At 47.5% G+C, this 20,228-nt stretch overlaps 1 protein-coding gene across 1 annotated transcript in view; it reads right to left on the minus strand.

The window, feature by feature from the left end:
• Window positions 1-20,228, minus strand: part of OC90 (otoconin 90) — a 36,064-nt gene that overhangs the window by 2,364 nt on the left and 13,472 nt on the right. Inside the window, exons 4-13 of the mRNA XM_057737010.1 lie at window positions 18,506-18,680; window positions 15,690-15,802; window positions 13,621-13,749; window positions 13,426-13,467; window positions 12,115-12,165; window positions 9,689-9,736; window positions 7,786-7,839; window positions 4,689-4,805; window positions 3,174-3,345; window positions 409-515 (exon numbers count right to left, since the gene is read on the minus strand). Coding sequence (XP_057592993.1) covers window positions 409-515; window positions 3,174-3,345; window positions 4,689-4,805; window positions 7,786-7,839; window positions 9,689-9,736; window positions 12,115-12,165; window positions 13,426-13,467; window positions 13,621-13,749; window positions 15,690-15,802; window positions 18,506-18,680 — 1,008 coding nt within the window. The remainder of the gene's footprint in view (window positions 1-408; window positions 516-3,173; window positions 3,346-4,688; window positions 4,806-7,785; window positions 7,840-9,688; window positions 9,737-12,114; window positions 12,166-13,425; window positions 13,468-13,620; window positions 13,750-15,689; window positions 15,803-18,505; window positions 18,681-20,228) is intronic.

Raw genomic sequence — 20,228 nt, forward strand, 5'->3', positions numbered from 1 at the left:
ACAGTCCCAACCCCAGTTCTATCACCTCCTATCTGTGTGGTCTTGGACCTCAATCACCTCCTCTGTAAAATGGGAAGGCTCGTGGTTCTACCTCATGGGATTGGTGTGAGGATGACCTCTATTAATACACATCAAGAACGCAGAAGAGCACATGGGAAGCACTCAGTAAGCGTGTGTTACTCACATTACTCCCCGTCTGCTCTTACTGGCTCTGTGACTTTTGCCAACTGACTTAGCCTCTTGAACTTGAGTCTCCTCCTCAGTGGAACAGGTGTACTAACATGTGCCTCAAAGTTAAATCACATTAGAGATGGACAAGTGCTTGGGAAAGCATCTATAAGATGAGCTGTGGTCCTGATGCTGACCTGAATGAAAGAATAACCCACTGTGCTGGCCCACAGCACTTACACTTGGGGGTACCATCCACGCACACCACTGGTGACCGAGGAAGCCTCTCGAGCAGGCAGCCCAGCCTTCTCACCTGCTCCAGGCAGCAGTGATGGGACAAACAGCACCTAAGACCAAGGAAAATTGCTTACTGCCCAGAGCACCCAGCTGCCCCCAGAACTCCCTCCAGGCCCGCTTCTCCCACTCTCCATATAGTGGTGAGAGAAGACAGTACCTCCTTTCCAGTGCCCACTGGACTGATTTGTATACACAACAAGGGCCACCATGTATGGTTGTTCAGATTGTGGACTGCACAAAGATGCCACATCTAAAGCAGTGTCCATCACACTGGATGCAGCTTATTCTTTTTTTAAAAAAAAATTGGTATTTTTATTATGACTATTGACTGAAAAGATAGGTGACTTGCATGTTCATTACAATAACTTTCCAAAAGATGGAAATAAAGTCTTGAGGAAGGGGTACCACTTCTTGTATACCATACGGGCTAGCGATAATCCATTCCCTCCAGCCTTTTACATAATAGAATAGCTAATCTCACACCCATGAGGCACCCCCTTTGTCCGTAGCCTTAAAAGAAAGCAGAGTAACTATCTTGAGCATAAGTAAAGAACTGCATCGAGGAAAGTGTCCAGCAAAGGGCAAGACCTCAGGAAATAGATGGGAATCAATCATGGTCTTGCTTTTTAGACCCACCCATCTGGCCTGATAAAGAATCACAGTGTCCCCCCAGCTGATGGACATCCCGAGAGAACTTGTGATGGCTTCAACCAAAAGGGGGATACAATTGCTCCTTAAATCCTCTCTTTTCAACTCTTCCCTGTCCTTTAATCACTCTCACTGGATCCTGTAGACCACAGCCAGAGCAGGGATCAGGAAGACTTGCGACTTTTTTTTTTTTTTGTAGTGCTTGTATTCAACCACTTATGGGCTTCACCACCCATTCTATGGTGCCAGCAATCGGAGGAGGAACAACCCACCTCTCACATCACCTTAGCCTGTGGCTGGAGGACGTGTGAGCTGAGAACAGCAGCCTCTATTCCGCTGTGATTCCAGCAGAGCCACTGTCTCATGTGGCATTAGGCTGGGGTGGGTGGTGGTGGATGGTTAATATAATAGTTAAAAACTAAAGTCAGTGAATCAGAAATCACATATGATCTAACTACCCTTGAAAATCACTCAGATTTCCCAGAATACAAAGTATGCATGGTTTGGAAAAGACACCCTTGCAGAAAATAATATCGTTTTGATGAACTCTTCCTTGGTCAAGGCTGTGGCTTTCAGTTTTACCATTTCTTCCTAACGGATGTCAAGAAAGTCATAGCTTGTTTGCCTGCCTGGTCAAATCTCATATTTTTGTGAAATATGGTCAGTAGTCAGGAAACCTCTTCAACAGCACCCCCGTTTTCTTTCCATGGGGTTCAACAGAACACAGTGACTACTGCTGCCTAGATTTCTGTTTTGCCTTACCTCATTGAGTGCTGTGGACTCAGGAAAAATCCCTCAATGGTTCTCTGTCTTGGAACATAGAACGCATATTTTCAAGCCCCACAATGAAAACACAATTAGGATTCCACAGTGTGGTGGTATACACTTTGCTAGAATAAAAACTTCTTTAGTATCACCTGGTGGGAGGTAAATTTTTTGAAGTCCACCTGGGAAGCAGAGCCCCTGATTTCCTTGAATGCCCTGCAAAGGTTGGATGATGGGGTGGGGATGACTGCACATGGAGACAGGAAAGCTGTGGTGGAGGTTGGTAGGTGAGTGTGTGAGTAATAGAGTCATGCAGACGTCACGTGACCTGCAGTGGACCTGTTCTGTATTCCTGCCATTACTGTGCCCTTCGTATTAACTACAATGAGACTTGCCTTTCTCACTCTTGGCTATAGTCATTGATTCCCCCTTGGCAACCCCATCGTCAAAGGGGGCGTACACCATTTCACTAGACCTCTAACTGGCCACGGACTGGGTGAGTCTTCACATGCAATCAGTCTTTAAACCGGATCAGTTCTGCACTCAGAATCTTCCTCTAACTCATCTCCAGGTTGAGTTCCCCAACGGTTCCTCTGTGTCCCCACCACATTTGCTAGAGAGGGTAGTATTTTGTTGAACTGTCCATCTCTCTCACTGCAAGCTCCTGTGGGGCAGAGGCAGGTTTTTTTTAATCTGCTTTGTTTAGGTTTAATCCTTTTTATGTCTCCACCACCTAGCACAGTGCCAGATACAGAGCAAAAGCACAACAAATGTAGGCTGAGTGACTACATGATGAAGGAATATATTAATAAATGCACGAGGCCAGTGAAAATTCTTCCAAGAGCGGTAGGTACAAAATTTGACAATTACACTTCAAAGTTGTTGAGAAGCTCATTTCCATGTGTCTTCTTGCAGAGCAAATCAACTGGGGACCCCGATTCTACATGTTACTCATTGCAAAATAGGCAGATTTAGGGTCTTCTGAGGTGTCTTTGCAGATCAACCCTATTAGAGCAGCTGGGCAGTATTCGTAGTGGAGCTCCAGACTCCCAAATTGAAAGATCTGGATCTGTCTAGCTCTGCCCCTTCGTGGCTGAATGACCTCAGACAAGTCAGCCTCAGAGCCTCAGCTGCTCATCAGGAAAATGAGTCAGTAATGGCAACAAGCCCTGCTGAGTGAAGTGATGCAACACAGCGAGCTCTCTGTGAACCTGAAGCGACGTCTGACGTCGAGGAGGGTGATTGCCTCACTGCAGCATCAGTACCGTCCACTCACCACCCTCGCCCGGCCGTACCTGTCCAAGGCATCCCTCGGCTCGCCTTGTCCTTCCTGCCCACAGTAACAGCCGTAAGATTCAAATTCCTCTGGGCACCGGGATGTCAGACAAAAGAGCATCTCTCCAAGCTGTGGCATCACCCAAGTGTTGTCCCCGCTTCCCAGGTGCAGGAAGGTGAACCTGTCACAGGCTGATGAGAAACAAGGACTCTCTTTCTGTCTTTGTCTCTGCCCTCCTTCTCCTCTCCCCTCCTCCTTAGCCTACAACTTGTGCTAAGTTAGGCAAAAGTCCACTGCCCAAACCCCATTGTCACAAGTTCAGAGAGGTAAGAACCACAAAGCCAGAGGTCCGCGCAGGGCTCCTCCCCGGCCTCCCTCTCGAGAGCCTTGCCAGCATGGAGAGATTGCCCAGGTATGAGCGCAGTCCTCCTGTGTGTCCCAGTGGCTGTGGCTGCTTGCAGGTGCAGGACTTCCTCTAAGGCACCCAAGGGAGGACAACCAAGGAGGAGAACCATCAAAACCCAAGTGTTTCTATTGGGCATATACCCAGAGAAAACCATGATCCAAAAAGAAACATGTACCACAGTGTTCACTTCAGCACTGTTTACAATAGCCAGGACATGGAAGCAACCTAAATGCCCATCAACAGATGAATGGATAAAGAAGATGTGGCACATATATACAATGGAATATTACTCAGCCATAAAAAGGAATGAAATGGAGTTATTTGTAATGAGGTGGATAGACCTAGAGACTGTCATACAGAGCGAAGTAAGCCAGAAAGAGAAAAACAAATACCGTATGCTAACTCATATATATGGAATCTAAAAATATGGTACTGATGAACCCAGTGACAGGGCAAGAATAAAGATGCAGATGTAGAGAACAGACTTGAGGACACGCGGTTGGGAGGGAGTGAAGGGGAAGCTGGGACAAAGTGAGAGAGTAGCATTGACATATATACACTACCAAATGTAAAATAGCTAGTGGGCAATTGCTGCGTAACATAGGGAGATAAACTCGATGATAGGTGATGATTTAGAGGGCCAGGATAGGGAGGGTGGGAGGGAGTCACGGGAGGGAGGGGATATGGGGATATATGTAGAAATGCAGCTGATTTACTTTGATGTACCTCAAAACCTGGCACAAGAGTGTAAAGCAACTATATTCCAATAAAGAGCTTAAAACAAAAAACAAAATAAACCAAGAGTTTCATTCCTTCTAGGAAACCATGGTGCAGATGATGCCAAGCTCTTCCCTTCAGGGCCAATGAGAGCAACAAGAGCTCCCCGCCTCGGTCAGGGGTTCCTTTCCCTGGCACAGCCTCCAGCAGCTGATGGCTACAGGCAAGTCACGTCCTCTCTGAGCCTCAATGTGCTCATGGGGCGGGGGGATGGCGCCTTCTAGTGGCATCAAGTGGGATGGTCACAGGACGATGGGGTAGCCTAAGGGGCTTGGTTAACAACCTCACTGGAGGATCCCTGGAAGAGGGATCTGGAAGAGGACTGGCACCTCTCTGCCTGCTTCTGCTTACCTTTTGCAGATGTCTCCTCAGGACCACTCTTGACGGATGACACAGCCAACCCCAAAGATTTAATGCCGGTGGGGACAGTGGTTACACCTTTAGCTGTGGCCACAATCTCTGCAGACCCTGAAAGCACACACCTAAGGTCCATATTCGAAAAGTGGTTCAAGAAGAGATTTGCAGATGGGCACGTGGTCAGGGCCCAATGCAGACAAAGCATCAGGAGAGTGTCCTCAAACTGGGGCTGCAGACATCAGGGCAGAACCTCAGGGATCCACGGGTGAGAATTTCCAAATTTTCCACTATAACGTTAAAACTGACGGGACCCCAAGCTAGCCCACCCAAATGACATCTTGTGGGCAAGAACCGTCACAGCCTCTCAGGCGTATGTTGGTGTCGTGTGTGCTATCGTGCACCTGCCAAATGAAGGCCCATCACAGTGCTCACAGGTGAAGAGATAAAAAGAATGGTGGAGAAATGAAACCAACTCACGGTACTCAATAATGTAGGCAAGCAAAACTCCTTCTCAAACGCCTCAAAACACTGCGTCAGCTTCTCATCACACTCAGAATTAAGCTCAAGGTCCTTTCCACAGCCAGCAAAACTGCCACCGTGATATGGCCCTGCCTCCCCCGTGCAGGCTGCCTGGCACTCAGACCTTTGCTCTCAGACCTCAGTCCCACCTGCTCTGTTGGCTGGAGGCAGGGAGGTCTCCAGACCACAGGCAAGATCTCCAGCCCAGCCTGGTCTAGACCAAGGGAGCAGCAGTAGGCTCTGCCCCTACTCATCTGCTGACCCAGGCTCGGTTCCCAGCGCTCGGGGTAAGGCCTGGACACCTGACTTGCATTCCTCCCCCAAATCCACCATATCGGTTTGCTTCACGCATCTGGGCTCCTATCTCTGCTTGCTCAACACTGGTCCAGACAGGTTAGAAGCAGCCCTTTAGTAGCCCCGTCATAATCTCATGTTTAGCATCCTGCCCAGTTCTCCAACCCCATTAGTGAAAACCCATTAAATGGTTACTTTGTGCCATGCTCTGGAGAGCCGGAAACTGACAAAGACTCTCCTTGACCAAACTTTAGTCAAGTTCCTCTGAGCCCTCTGCTCAACTAGACCTCCACCTTGGCTTATGAGAACTGCAAGCTCTCAGCACTCCCCGCTCCAAGAGACTTAAACAAACCCTAGCCTGGTTTCTAACACTCAAGGAAGGCCATGTGCCTGGGAGGACCCACCTCTGCTCCTCCTTAAGATCCTGCCTGAGAAACCTCAAGGCAGTCAAGAGCACTCACTGCTTGTGATCCACACCTGCCTTGCCACACAGGTCTCGGAAAACAGCCCCCACCCTCTCTTTGTAATTTTCCACTTCCCTGACTCTGCTGGAGCTCCTGCCAGTTTCCCTTCTCTCCTCCCTCATTCTGCCTTTAAAATGCCCCATCACCTCTGCACAAATGGAAGTTGAGCTCAGTTTATCCTGAAGTCTCCCCCCTGCCTGAGGAAAGTATCTTACCACCACTAACAGACGTCTGGCTCTGTTTCTCTTTGACAAAACTCACCCAAGTGGGTGTAGCAGAGTGGGGAGCAAACGGTGTCAGAGGTCAAGAAATATGAATTTGAGTTTTAGCTCAGTCACAGGCTAGATGCATGACCTTGAGCAAATCACATAGCCTCTCTCAATCTCAATTTCTCCATTTGTAAGACTGTGTTAATAATACCTGTTTGGGGGTTTGAATGATCCTAGCTAGACACCTAGCAATGAGGAGACAGTCAACAGTAGTTGTCAGAATTGCTCAGTAAATGGGAACCATCCATACATCCAATCTAGAGTTAAGGACTCTCCAGGTAGAAAGTTCTACAAGTGGATGGAGCTCCCAGAAGCCCAATGTCTGCTTCCTATTGGGTTTGAGTCTTCTGCTAAAACCCCCTGGGGAAGAACTTTCTAGATTATTGATGCTAAAAAATTTGAGGGTCCCACAGTCTGCTTAGATGAGTGAATTTTGTGCTAATCACCCTGCCTGGTCTGGTCACCCCATTGGGGGATAAATTCCTCTTGTCTCCTCACCTCCCACACTGACAAGTTCATGGTGCATCTCAGGGACAAGTTGGCCTAAGTCTCAATACCCTTAGTCTGACACTGATGACCTCCACAAATTCCACTAAGATTTGGAAATTCTATCCAGGCCTGGGCACGAGGTCCCAGGGTGAGAGGCCGGCCAGCTCAGATACAAAAAGCACCACTTTTAATTTTAATCAGAGGGAACAGTGGAAAATAATGAGCTACCTTTTTTTTCTATTAAAAATGGAAAATAACTTGCTTGTTTTTAAATAACAGTACCCACTATTGGCCACTGGAATGTGCATATGAGTGTAAATTAATACAGTTTTTCTCCAGAGCAATTTGGCAACATATTGAGAGCCCTGAAATGATTATACCTTTTATCCAGCAATTCAACTTCTAGGCATTTATCCTGACAAATTAATCAGAAGTAGATGGGCATCAAGAAAGGGCATATCTATTATTTATAATAACACATTAGAAATAATTGGTTATTTTATCTTGGCTTGTGAATTTGTAGAATTAAATCACATTTTCCTTGTTAAAAAAAAAAAAAGGAAATAATTGGTTAAACAAATTATAGGATCCCATACAAGAAACCATAGTATAGCCTCTAAAAATCATATTACAGTAAAATATTTCACATCAGGGGAATATCATCTTATTGTATGAAGTGATACAACTCAGACTACAAAACCACAGCTGCCGAGTGATCTCAAATTCATTTTATTTGTGTCCATAGATGTGCTCACTGTGGGTGGGGGGAGACTGGAAGAAAACATCCTCAAATATTAAACGTAGCTATTTTTATAATGTGGATTTAAATAGACAACTAAGTACAGTTTTCTATATTTTTCTAAATGCATCTCTTTAGCACATAGGTTTCTATATCTTCCTACAAATGGATCCTTGATTTCACTTGTCTACTTTTGGGGGGGATGTAAAAGTAAACTGGCTTCGATGATTTCTTTCATTTTGGGGAACACACTTGATTTCGTAAATGTATAAGGGACAACAACATATACAAATGTGGGAGAAGCTGAGTGTGCTTACCTGGAGAAGGTGTGGCCCTAGCATCTTCTGTGCCTTCCTGGTCTTGGCCTGGTTCTGTCCCCAAAAGAAGAGAGAGGGAGGGAGCATTAACTCCGGTCTGTCCCATCTTGGTCTCCAGAGGTGCCTCCCATCCCACTGGGCACAGCAGGCAGCATGATCCTTGCTCTGTCCCTGGTCACCTCCCAGGAGAGCTGGGGAGGGCAGGATCCCTGATGAACTGAAAGACCCCCACAGATTCAGGCTTGCTGATAAATGCATGTGCCACATATGCTGGAAGCAGTTGAGTCTGTTAAAATACTTTGAGAAAACAGATTTCTCCAGAATTTGAATGAAAATAAACAAATGAAAATCACATTTTTTTGAACAGAGGAGAATGAAGCAGCAGAATTGTGTGATTCCAGTTGCCTGCAGTGTGGCTCCAGGAATGCTGCAGAGCCCTGCTTTCTTTGTGAAATGAGTTTGTTGCTGTTTAACAGTCATTAAGCTCCTACTATGCTACAGACTAAATGTGTGTCCCCCCGCACCCCCAGATTCATATATTGAAACCTAGCCCCCAGGAGGATGGCATTAGGAGGTAGGCCTTTGAGAGGTGATTAAGTCATGAGGGAGGATCCTTTAGAATGGAATCGGTGCCCATATAAAAGAGACCCCAAAGAACTCCCTCATCCCTCCCGCCATGTGAAGACACAGTGAGAAGGTAGCCATCCATGAACTAGGAAGTAGACTCTTACCAGAACTTGACCATGCTGGCATCTTGATGTTGGATTTTCCAAGTCCAGAACCATGAGAAATAAATGCCTATTGTTTATAAGCCACCCAGTCTGTGGTACTTTGTTATAGCAGCCAGAATGAGCTAAGACTTACTACCTGCCACAGACAGCACTGTGCTTTGATTACATTAACTCAATAACAACCCCGTGAGTTAGTACTATGCTCACCCTCATTCACAGATGACAAAAGGAACACACTTGCTCAAGGTCACGGAGCCAGGAAATGGTGACATGCCAACCTGGGCCACCTGATTAAACTTGACCCACTTAACCAACTGTGCTAGGCTATTATTCCCTTCCGGCTGTACCCCACAGAGCTAGAGGTGGTAACTCCAAAATGCTCTGGGAAGGAAGGAACTGCCTTAAATTCAATGTGCCGAAGATCAAGTTTATGATGATGTTATATGAAAATCAGGCTTCGAAATTTACTGATGTGGTCACAAATGCTCCAGCAAAGAGAGAACATCTCGGCATTCTAAGCTGGGGCAGATGGCTCTCATCAAAGGCAGAATGTACAGATACAGAACTAAAGGAACACTAAGCTGCACTATGCTGGGCAGATGACCCCGCCTCTCAGAGCTCCTCCTTTATCTGTGAAATGGGGATAATAACAGCCCTCGAGGGTCAGGGAGGATTAACTCAGAGAAGGTGCGTGGGGCCCAGGAACACACCAGCACATCAGAGGTCCCCAGCAGTGTCTCTGCCCATGAACCAAGGAATCCATTTGTTTACTGAGTCACTCTTAGTACTTAGTAAACAGTTATTATCCGTTATTTATATTTATTAATAAAGGAGCCATGGTTGTTAATGACCACAAGCAAAGTACATAGGTTAATTCTTCCGATGACATCTTAGCCTAGGTATTTTAAGGTAGGAGGTTGTTCTCTGTGAACCACTGTTGTGTAACAGAAAGCCTGAGGTCGGGTTAGAAACCAGTCCTCAAGTCACTGCTGAATGACTTAGAGCTTTTAACCTCCCAGAACGTCAGTTTCTGACATAATCTGCAAAATGTGTATAATAATATTTCCTCCAGGCCTGGTCAAAAAGTGGTCACCAGAACTGAACACAAATAGTTAGATGGCATTTCTGCACTGGGTTCCTTGCTGTCCTCCTCTGAAGTCCCCTCTGCTTACTTGTCCTGGAAAGAGTGGTCAGTCGGTCAGCTCTGGTCTCAGCCACCACTGTGAAAATAAACCACCAAATATCAATTACCAACCCAGCTCAGCACCTTAGCCGGGCAGAGGAGAGAAGGCCTGTGGCAATGTGATCGGACTATGTCTACGTGTTGTTGCTCCATTACTTCCCAATTCAGTGGACAAGAGGCCAGACAAGGGCCAGTCTGTTTAGGCAGAGAGACCAACAAATGACCTGTTTGGGAGAAAGGGCCATTATTTCCACTGGTTGGAATGGCTTCGTTGGGGAAGGCAAATTTAGAGGGAGTTTATGTCTGGATGTAAGGATGGAGGCTGTGGCGGCCTCAAATCTCAGCCCTACCACCCAGCTCTCAGTTTGGACTACTTCTCTCTGCATCCCAATTTACCATCTCCATATGAAGATCACAGCAATTATTTCATAGGGTTGTATGAACATTAAATGAGATTATGTATTTTAGGAAAGTCATCCACTCTCCCACATGTGACTTGACATTGTGTGCAGTTTTTTTGTAGCCACACTAGAATTTTTGGAAGAAGATGCTGGCCCAAAATCTTCCCATGCTCTGTCTCACTAATTCTTCTGTCACCCCAAAGGACAGGGATAATCATCCCTTTCCAGGGATTGGTAAACCATGCCCCGACCCTCAGCCCATTTTTGTAAATAAAGTTTTATTGGCACCACAGCCACACTTATCCGGCTACAGACTGTCTACAGCAGCTTTTCTGCTGCAATGGCAGAGTTGGGTAGTTGTGACAGAGATCCTCTGGTCCACAAAGTCAAAAATATTTACTATTGGGCCCTTAACATGAAAAATGCAGTTACGCACTTCATGCAAAGGGAAATTGAAGGTTAGAGAGCTTAAACCACGCTTCCCAAGTCACACAGATGAAAAATAGGAGAGCCCCATATCCATCCCAGATCTGTGTGACTCCAAAACGTAATCTCACCCCATAACGATGAGAACAACTACAAACCCCTGGTCTTCTCCTCACAAACTGTCCCCCGTGCACTTGTGTGATGGATTTTTGAGCCCACATTCAGGCTGCTCTCTCCTCTAAGGGCACCTGTGGGCACTGGTGAGGTCATGGGTGTGATGGGGTGAGTGCGTGTGTCGGGGGGGAAGGTGTGAAGATGTGAGTACATCCACTGTCTTCCTCCAGTTAGACCCTAGACTCCTTGAGGAACCTTATTTCCTTTGAGTCTTTCCCAAGATTGTGCCACAAAGGGATGATGGTTCAGGCTGACAAAAGTGGAAAATGTACGAATTTGGGGTTATTTTGTGATTGTCTGGTGGGGCCATGAAGCCTGTAGCTTATTCTCAGTTTAGAAGGGACATGGCCACTGCCAATCATGCTGGGATTGGCTGCTGGCTGGGGGCAGGGCACATGGTGGAACTTTGGTTTGGTGTTGGTACCATTTCCTCTTTTCTCTGGACCTGGATGCCAAGGCACGGGCTGTCCAGGAGCTGCTGGGGATGACATGCCCTTGGACATGGAGGGTGGCTGGGGGGTGAGCCCATGAGCCTCTGCTTCTAACCTGGCAGAAGCAGCAGCAACAGCAGCTGAGGAGAGCAAGACACAAACCTGTAGGGCGGTGGGTGTGCAGCGTGACCTCCCTGAGGTGGAGAGCTGTCACATTTAGCAAGTAAAAGCCCACGATGCCCAGTTCAATTTGGATTTCGCATGAACAACAAATACATGTTTAGTAGAAGTAGGTCCCATGCCAATCCTGGGACAAACTTCCATGAGCAAAGCATTTGCTCTTCATCTGAAGTTCAGTGTCAGAGGGTGGAGGGCAGGGGTCCTGCATTTTATCTGACAATTCTCCCGAGGTGGGACTAGGAGTGTGGGAGAAAGCTGAGCAAGCAGAGGAGAGATCTGGGGGTCAAAAGGAAGTAGGAGGGGCTCTAGAATGTTCCTGAGGCAGTTCCATTGTAAGCTCAGGCGGGGAGCATTTTAGGGAGTAATCCCAGCGAGTAGGCAGCTGGCACAACAAGACACGGCAGGAACAGACTCACACACAGACTTGGAAAACAAACTTAGGGTTACCACAGGGGACATGTGGAGGGGGATACATTAGGAGTTTGGGATTAACAAATACACTCTACTGTATATAAAATAGATAATCAACAAGGACCTGCTGTAGCGCACAGGGAACTCTACTCAATGTTCTCTCTGTAATAACCTACGTGGGAAAAGAATCTGAAAAAGAATGGGTATATGTATACGTATAAATGAATCACTTTGCTGTACATCTGAAACTAATACAAGATTGTAAATCAACTATAGTCCAATATAAAATAAAAACTTTAAAAAAGAGGAAAGAATAAAGTTAGTATACAAAAAAAAAAAAAAAAAACAAACCCATGGGTATTTGGGTTCTACATCAGTCCCCCTATGCTCACCTTCTCCTGAGAGTGCCAACAGGCTGGAGTCCGTGGGTTCCACACGAACCACTGGAAAAAAGAGGGCCCCCAGGAGCAATGAGTGGTGCAGGCATTTCAATACCAAGTGCCAAGGGTCCCCAAGGGCAGGCTGGACGGTTGGACAAGGGAGGAGTGAGGGGGCTGTAAGAGATGTACCCAGGAGGGCTGCTTGTCCTGCCTCAGGATACCTTCACCTCTCGCACACCTCCCAGGACATAGGGGGCCCTGCTCAGGAGGGACTCCAGCCAGTGCTGGGTTTTGGTGGGGAAGGTGACACCATAGGACACAGGCTGTGGCAGAGAGAGGGCTCCAGACTCTGAAGGTTTGTGGCTTGGAGTGTGGTCCCAATTTGAGAAGACCTCCATTCAACGGGAGGCTGATGGCAGAGAGAAAGGGGCGCTGACTCAGAAGGTCCATAGAGATACAACACGCACACAACCCCCATACATGTGCGTCCACACACGCAAGCCTACACACGCCCATACACAAACCCACGTGCACACCCACGCACACTCATAGGCTCGGGCACCCCCATATCCATGCACACACAGGCATGTCAGCTTCCTCTTTAACAGACACTGCAGGACTAGTGCTGAGAGAGACCCAGGAAAGGAGCGATGCTCAGTGCACCACAAACTTCCCATCCCTGGTACCCACGGTGTTGGGACTGAGAGATTGTGGGAACTTTGGCAGACAAGAATGATGAGCATAAATTTAACTCTTGCTTTTCTCATAAGATGTATGTTTTAGAGTCAGAATCATCCCTTGCTTAGTTCAGTAGACAGTTATAAGGAGGCTACCCTGTCCTGAAAAGTGACACACAAGTAAACAGCCTCCCTTTCAAGGAGCCTCCACTTGGATCCAGGAGGCTCCTTGTGCTGCAGACTCTGGAGGGCAGAGGAGGCGGAGAGCCAGTCTGTTCCCAGGAAGACTCAGCAGCCAGGAGCTCCTCCAGCCAGGAGGGGCCTTGCCCTGTCTGAGCACTGGACCCTGTCCTGCTCACAACTGTAGACCGAGAGAAAGAACCTGGGGTCTTCGTCCTAACTGGATTAAATTCACATCCGTCTGTGTAGCAAGGGCTATCTGATGTTAGGTGTGAATTGGGTTTATCACAGTAACAGTGGCACGTAACGGTAACGGTGGCACTGGGGGAGGTGGGCACGTCTTCAGTGCCATGGGTCACTCCAGCTTTGGTGAGGCAGACCGGGTGGTGGAGCTGTATCCACCTGCCCCCATCAGTAGCCAGGGCCCTGTGGTCCAAGCAAGAGCAGCTTCCCGAGAAGACCTTACCTCTGGGGAGAAGTGTCAGCAGCTCTTTCCTGCTGGTTGTCTCTGAAAAGAAAGTGCACTAGAGAAGTGGGCTCGGAGGATGTTAGAAAGCGCTGGACTTGGCATCTGAAGAAACGCAGCAACGGTTGGTCCCACACCAGCCCCCCGCCCCAGATCGCCATCCCCACAGCTGATGCAGGGCCCAGATCTTCCTACCTGGAGGCTGAGCCAGACAGAAGGAAGTGTCCAGAAGGTTCAGGGAAGAGTTGATACTGGACTGAGCCAAGCACTCTATAGCAGCCTTGTCACAGGTACACAGCAGGCGCTCACAAGCGTCCCCGGACTCTGTACACAGAGCAAGGGCAGAGCAGATCGGAAGATCTCATTGGGAATCCCAAGAGGTGCTGCAAACGCTAAAACTGACACCCAATCTGCCCCCAAAGCCCTAATTCTCTTGCAGTTTTCTTCATTTCATCCAAGCCAATTTCATCTCATCCAAGCCAGTTCCATCCCACACAGCCTGGGAGCCACAGGCACTCCTCCCACACTCACACCTGATCCACCAGGCCATCCTACCAGCTCTACTTTCAACCTATTTGGGTCTGACACGCATCCCCACATCCACTCCGCCCACCGTCATCACCTGCCTGGGTAAGTCAGTGGCCTCGCTTGTCGCCCCGCCTCCCCCCCCCCCCCCCCCCCGCTGCCCAGTCTCTTCTCTTGCGGGGCCAGGACAATCCTTTTAAAACTCAGATCAAACCACACCTTCTTGTGTGTGTCCTGAAGCCTCCAGCAACTTCTGCACTCCAAGTAAAAGCCACTGCCCCCTGTTCCTTCTCAGACCTCACCTCCTTTTACTCCTCCCTCGTCACCTCACTTCTGACTCACTGTCCCGCTTGTTTCTGAAACACATCAGGCACCTGGAGCCCCCGGGGTCCACCACATGCTGCTTCCTCCAACTGCTCTTCTTCTGAGGAGCCACAGGCTGGCGTCCCTGCTCCTCTCAGTCTTCGCCCAACCGTCACCTTCCCAAGGAGGCGTCTCCTGACTTTCTTATTTAAAGAGGAACCCCCACCCCAGCCCTCCGTATGCCTTTCCTCTGATCCCCCCCATCCCAGATCTTAGCACTGTCTAACACACCATATGGTTTATTCCTGACAGTTTCAGGGTCTGACAACCAAGAGGAAATTCCAGAAGGTCCGGGTACCCCTAACACACAGGCGATTGTGTTGCCCTTGGTGTAGGTGCTCAGTGCGCATGTGTTGAGTGAGTGAATGGGTGAGTCGTGTTTCCCACGTTCACTGTGTTCCTCACCTAGTGACTCACACCTTTCCTGATGCCCCGAACTGCAGCCAGTCCATGTCACCTGGACTGTGGGGCCAGTCAAACCTGGGTGCAAACTCTGCCTTAGCCTCGTAGCAACTATGTGACTTTGGGCAAGTGATTTAATTTCTCTGAGCTTTCTTCCCCTTGTCTGAACACTCGGGATAATGACCTCCATCTCACAGGGTTGTTAGGATGATTGGAGTTGCTGTGTATAACATCCATGGCAAGTAACAGGCCCTCAAAAAGGATGCTCTAATATACTTCCCCACCTTGCCATGGTCCCCTTCCCTCTACGCCTTTGCCTATTCTAGTTCTTCTGCCAGGATTGTCCAGAGACATGAAATAAAATTCCTGGAGTCACACAGCAGGTAAGGTGGAGAGCTGAGATTTAAACCTCTGTGTGTCCAATTCTCACAAACAAGCACTCCAGCCTTATTTACCCATCATGGCCTCTGCCTCCACTTCCGTCACTGAGTTCTCAACAGATCCCAGTTATCATATTAACTGTTTGACATTTAACACTGTTAATATTTTTAAATGTAACATTGTTTTACAATTAAGCATTACTTAATTTTTATAACACATCTCTGAGGCAGGTTTTCTCCTCCTCATTTTGACATTCCTAACTGTTAAGTTGAAGGTCAGTGTGCTCTCCCTAAATCACACAACGCATAAGTGACAAACTATTTTCTCTTCCCAACCTCCCAGACTTGGTACAAGCAAAAAATTGTAGATCAAATAACCTGCTGATCCACTGTTGTTTTAATTCAAAAAGCACGTGCTGCGCCTTTACTCCACGCAAGGTACAGAGGCCATAGATCTTGCCCTGTAGGGCTCTAAGTTACACAGTGAAGTTGCCAATGGCGATGACGATGAGGGTGGACTCTGGGAGCCCGGGCCTGGGGTCTCTGAACTGCCATTTCTCAGCCCAGCCTCCCGAGACACCTGGAGATGCTCACCACATGTGATACTCTTGCTGACGCAGTTGACATCCGTGCTAAGCTTGGCAGGGTCTTGCAGACAGTCCATCTCAGCAGCCTCCTCGTAGCACCTGCGATGCTGGAAGCAGCAGCTGTGGCAGGCAGGGTACGGAAGGGTCAGGGTGAGAGTGTGGGTCAAGGTTAGAGGATGGGCAGGCAGCACACGGTCATTCCGTGTCTCCAGATGGTTCCTGGCAGTGGTGCGTTTCAAATACTTAGTGTACACACACACACACACACACACACACACACACACACACACACACGATACTTGAATTTGGATTATATTATGTATGCAGCAGGTGCTATTATTATTATGAGCATTTACATATGTGAAAACGGAGACACATAGAGCTCTGTAACTTGCCAAGGTCAAGGCTGATCACAGAGAGGCTGACACGAAACAAGGGAGTCAGGTGGCTCTTGTAGTACAAGCAGGAGGTCCGTAGGGACCAATGTAAAGAAGAAAAAACATGCTAGCAGCTGATGGCCTTGGGCAAGCAACTAAGTTTCTCATACCACCTACCTCGTAAGAATTTGGGGGAGTCAAGAGAATGTCTATAAAGACACTGCCGTGTGGCAGACACTCAATAAACGATGGCAATTATTTCTGGAAGTTGGTGTGCAAGTTCGAGGTGGAAATAACCTGTCCTTCAGGAGTCTGGAAGGTCCCACCTCCATCAACTGCTCTGTGGAAAGTAATTGGAATTGGGCGTGCCCACCATTCTGCCAGTTTTGGCCATCAATGCTTTCATCATTCAGACAGTGATGAATTACCACCTCGTTTCTTTGACCTTTAGGTTTGCTGGGTGTTTTAATAACTAAAGGAAGTGGGAAGGGAGGGCCTGAAAGGAAAACACGTTCCCGGAAATGGTCCTGGCACTGTGTCCCGAACAGAATCAGCCTCCACCTTTCTGCATGTCAACGAGCTGGCTTATGGTCCCAGAGATGACAAACTGCTATTTTGGTCCAGAAACAACTTATACCAATGGCAATCCTTCCCCATCTTCTGGGAGACTGTGGGGATGAAAGCACACACTCTATCACACTGGATTTGGGACAAATATAAAACCAGTGAGGTGCGGACATGGTCCTGGAGTCGAGGTGAGATGTGGGTTCAATTTCCTGGTTCCACACTACGGCTGCTGCTGCAGCTACTGTGGCTCCCATTCCTGCTATCACTGCTGCTACTACCTCTACAACTACTTCTACCGCTACCACCACTGCTACTACCACCAGCACTATGAGTACTACCACTGCTAGTACCTCTACTACTACTACCACCATTACTACTACCACCTCTACTACTACCCCCTCTACTGCTACCACCTCTACTACTACTTCTACTACCACCACCACTGCTACTACCACCATCACTATAAGTACTACCACTACTAGTACCTCTACTGCTACTACCACCATTACTACTACCACCTCTACTACCACCACCACTATGAGTACTATCACCACTAGTCCATCTACTACTAGTACCTCTACTACTGCTACCACCATTACTACTACCACCTCTACTACCACCACCACTATGAGTACTATCACCACTAGTCCACCTACTACTAGTACCTCTACTACTGCTACCACCATTACTACTACCACCTCTACTACCACCACCACTATGAATACTATCACCACTAGTCCATCTACTACTAGTACCTCTACTACTGCTACCACCATTACTACTACTACCTCTACTACTACTACCTCTACAACTACTTCTACTATCACCACCACTACTACCACCACCACTATGAGTACTACCACTGCTAGTACCTCTACTACTACTACCACCATTACTACTACCACCTCTACTACTACCCCCTCTACTGCTACCACCTCTACTACTACTTCTACTACTACCACCACCACTACTACTACTATCACCACCACTACTACTACCACCACTATGAGTACTACCACTACTAGTCCATCTACTACTACCACCTCTACTACTGCTACTACATCTACTACTACTTCTTCAACTACCACTAGTACTACTTCTACTACCACCACCATTACAGTTTTATTAGTATTGCTGCTACTAGTACTATTACTAGTATGACTATTACTACAGCCACTATGACAATTGTTCTACTACTATTGTTACTACTCCTACTAACACCACCACCACCACCACCCGTTTACCACCTGTTTACTAGTACTGCTGCTTCTATCACTGCTGTTATCACCACTATTAGTATTAATACTACTATAGCTACTATGACAACTGTTTCTACAAATATTGTTACTATCACAGCCTGACTGTGACTCCTACAACTACTATCACCACCTTCACTACTACGACGACAGCCCTACTAATATTGTTATCAATTACAAATACTCTTGAAGGCTGATAAGCCAGGCAGAAGCCTGATCACTTTAACTTGCGTTTGGTCGTGTGACGCTAAACAATAACTCTGTGAGGTAGGTGTTACTATTATCTCCATTTAATAGATGATTAAATGGAACACAAAGAAGTAAAAGAATGTGCTTAAGGTCACAGAGTCCCTAAGGAACAGCGAGTTGGAATTGCTGGGTGACATGCCTTAAGACTGACAGATACCACCAACTTGTCCTAGCTGACCCTCCTGCTACCAGTAGCTGTTTGCCACATCCTTTTTAACACTGGAGGCCTCTAAGGTTTTAAATTTTGTTGCACACATCCACATACACTCCCCCCCCCCGCCCCGCCACATAAGTGCAGTCCAGGGAGCTTTCCGCATCTGCTCTGCCGAAGGCTCAGCCTGGCCTCCATGAGCTCACTTTTCGGTCTTGCTCACCCATCAGACTCGTCGACAGGCAGCCCTTCCATCTCAAACCTGCAGGCACAGCCGTAGTCTTCAAAGTCCCGGGGGCAGAGGCCAGCCACACACTTCATACCATTCACAAACTGGAGCAGCGCGGGGAAGTTGGTGAAGACGGCCTGCAGCCAGGTGAAGTGGGAGCCCAGGCAGTCTGGGGGAGGGGAGCAGGGCACGCCAGGTGCCAGAGTTGAGGAGGGAGCCCGCATCTCGGGCGGACGGTGCCTCATCAACCTACTAAGCACCTACTGTGTACTCAGGATGGTTCTCGACAATGGAAGGGAAACGGGTTTACAAGCCGTGGTCCCTGTTGGTTCCCCACCCGACAGCCATTCACAGCTCTTCTTTACCAACAAAACTGAAAAGTACACAAGGAAGGTGAGCCTCCTCTCGAAGCCCCTGGGGGTGCTTAATAACCATTCTCAGCTCGCCATGGTAATCCCATGCTCCCACGACATGCTTAGTCCAGGGCTGAGCATGAGACCCAGATATGGACCCCAAAACTTAAGGGAATGTCTGTTAGAAGCTTTTGGGAAATATTTCTTTCCTAAGAAAGTGTAAAGGCATGTAAGAGGGCCTTTCTGACCTACACCTTTCTCCTTCCTTGAATGTGATGAGGATATGCTGGCTGGAACTGCAGCAACCATCTTGCAGCCATGAGGCCCCAAGCCCAAAGCTGAAAAACTGTGACGTCCAAGATACAGTGGGGCAATATAGAATGAGCCTGCTGGGTCTCTGATACCCGTGTTGAGCTACTGCACCAATCCTGGTGCCTTCAGATGGCTTCTGTGAGATCATTAAATATCTTTACTACTTAAGTCACTATTAGTTTGCTGATGGATCCCAAGTGATACTGTCCTGGCAATAAAGAAGTATAAATCAATACAGAAAGAGAAGGGGTACAGACACTAATACTTTGCAGGTACCTGCAATAAGTGCCAGAAACTAAGTGCTTTAAATAGCACAATAGTTAAAATTGATAGAATCAGTAATGTTTTTATAAAGTTTTCATTTGGTCTATGATCCCATAAACTTCTTGGGTGTTTTTGTTCGGTTGGTTGGTTTTTTTTGTTGTTGTTTGTTTGTTTGTTTTGGCAGCACCTCGGGGCATGTGGGATCTTAGTTCCCCGACCAGGGATTGAACCCATGCCCTTGGCACTGAAAACTCGGAGTCCTAACCACCAGACTGTCAGGGAATTCCCCCCCATAGACTTCCTGTTGGTCCTCTAAGGCAGATGCTATTTTGTCACCTCCATTTCACAGGTAAAGAAACAAAAATTCAGAGACATGCCCGAGGTATCCACCAGCGATGATGAACTTATCCTAAACAAAAATGCTCTTGTAGATAAAACTGGCAAAAAAACACTACCCAGTTTTTTGACTCTACAACTCGTGCTTGCCCCCTCTGTTCTCTGCCTTTCTGACTGGAGGACCATCAAATGCTTAATGGGGTGATCCCACAGCACCAATTTAAACCCACAGGGTCATTGGAGGGAGCTTGGGGAGATCCAAAGTTGTTTGCAAGGACCACGTCCACCTCGACTGTTCACTGCTCTTCTAGTTTCTTCCTAACTCATTCAAACTTCCATTCCCATGTTTTGTTTCCATACAGCCTAATCAGAAACATGAATAAAAGATTCTACACTCATGGAAAAAGCCACCTTAAGGTTATGTGTGTATGTTTATAGAAACATGCATTTTC

Source organism: Hippopotamus amphibius, chromosome 5 (assembly GCF_030028045.1).
Source record: "Hippopotamus amphibius kiboko isolate mHipAmp2 chromosome 5, mHipAmp2.hap2, whole genome shotgun sequence".
In the NCBI taxonomy this organism is placed as follows: domain Eukaryota; kingdom Metazoa; phylum Chordata; class Mammalia; order Artiodactyla; family Hippopotamidae; genus Hippopotamus; species Hippopotamus amphibius.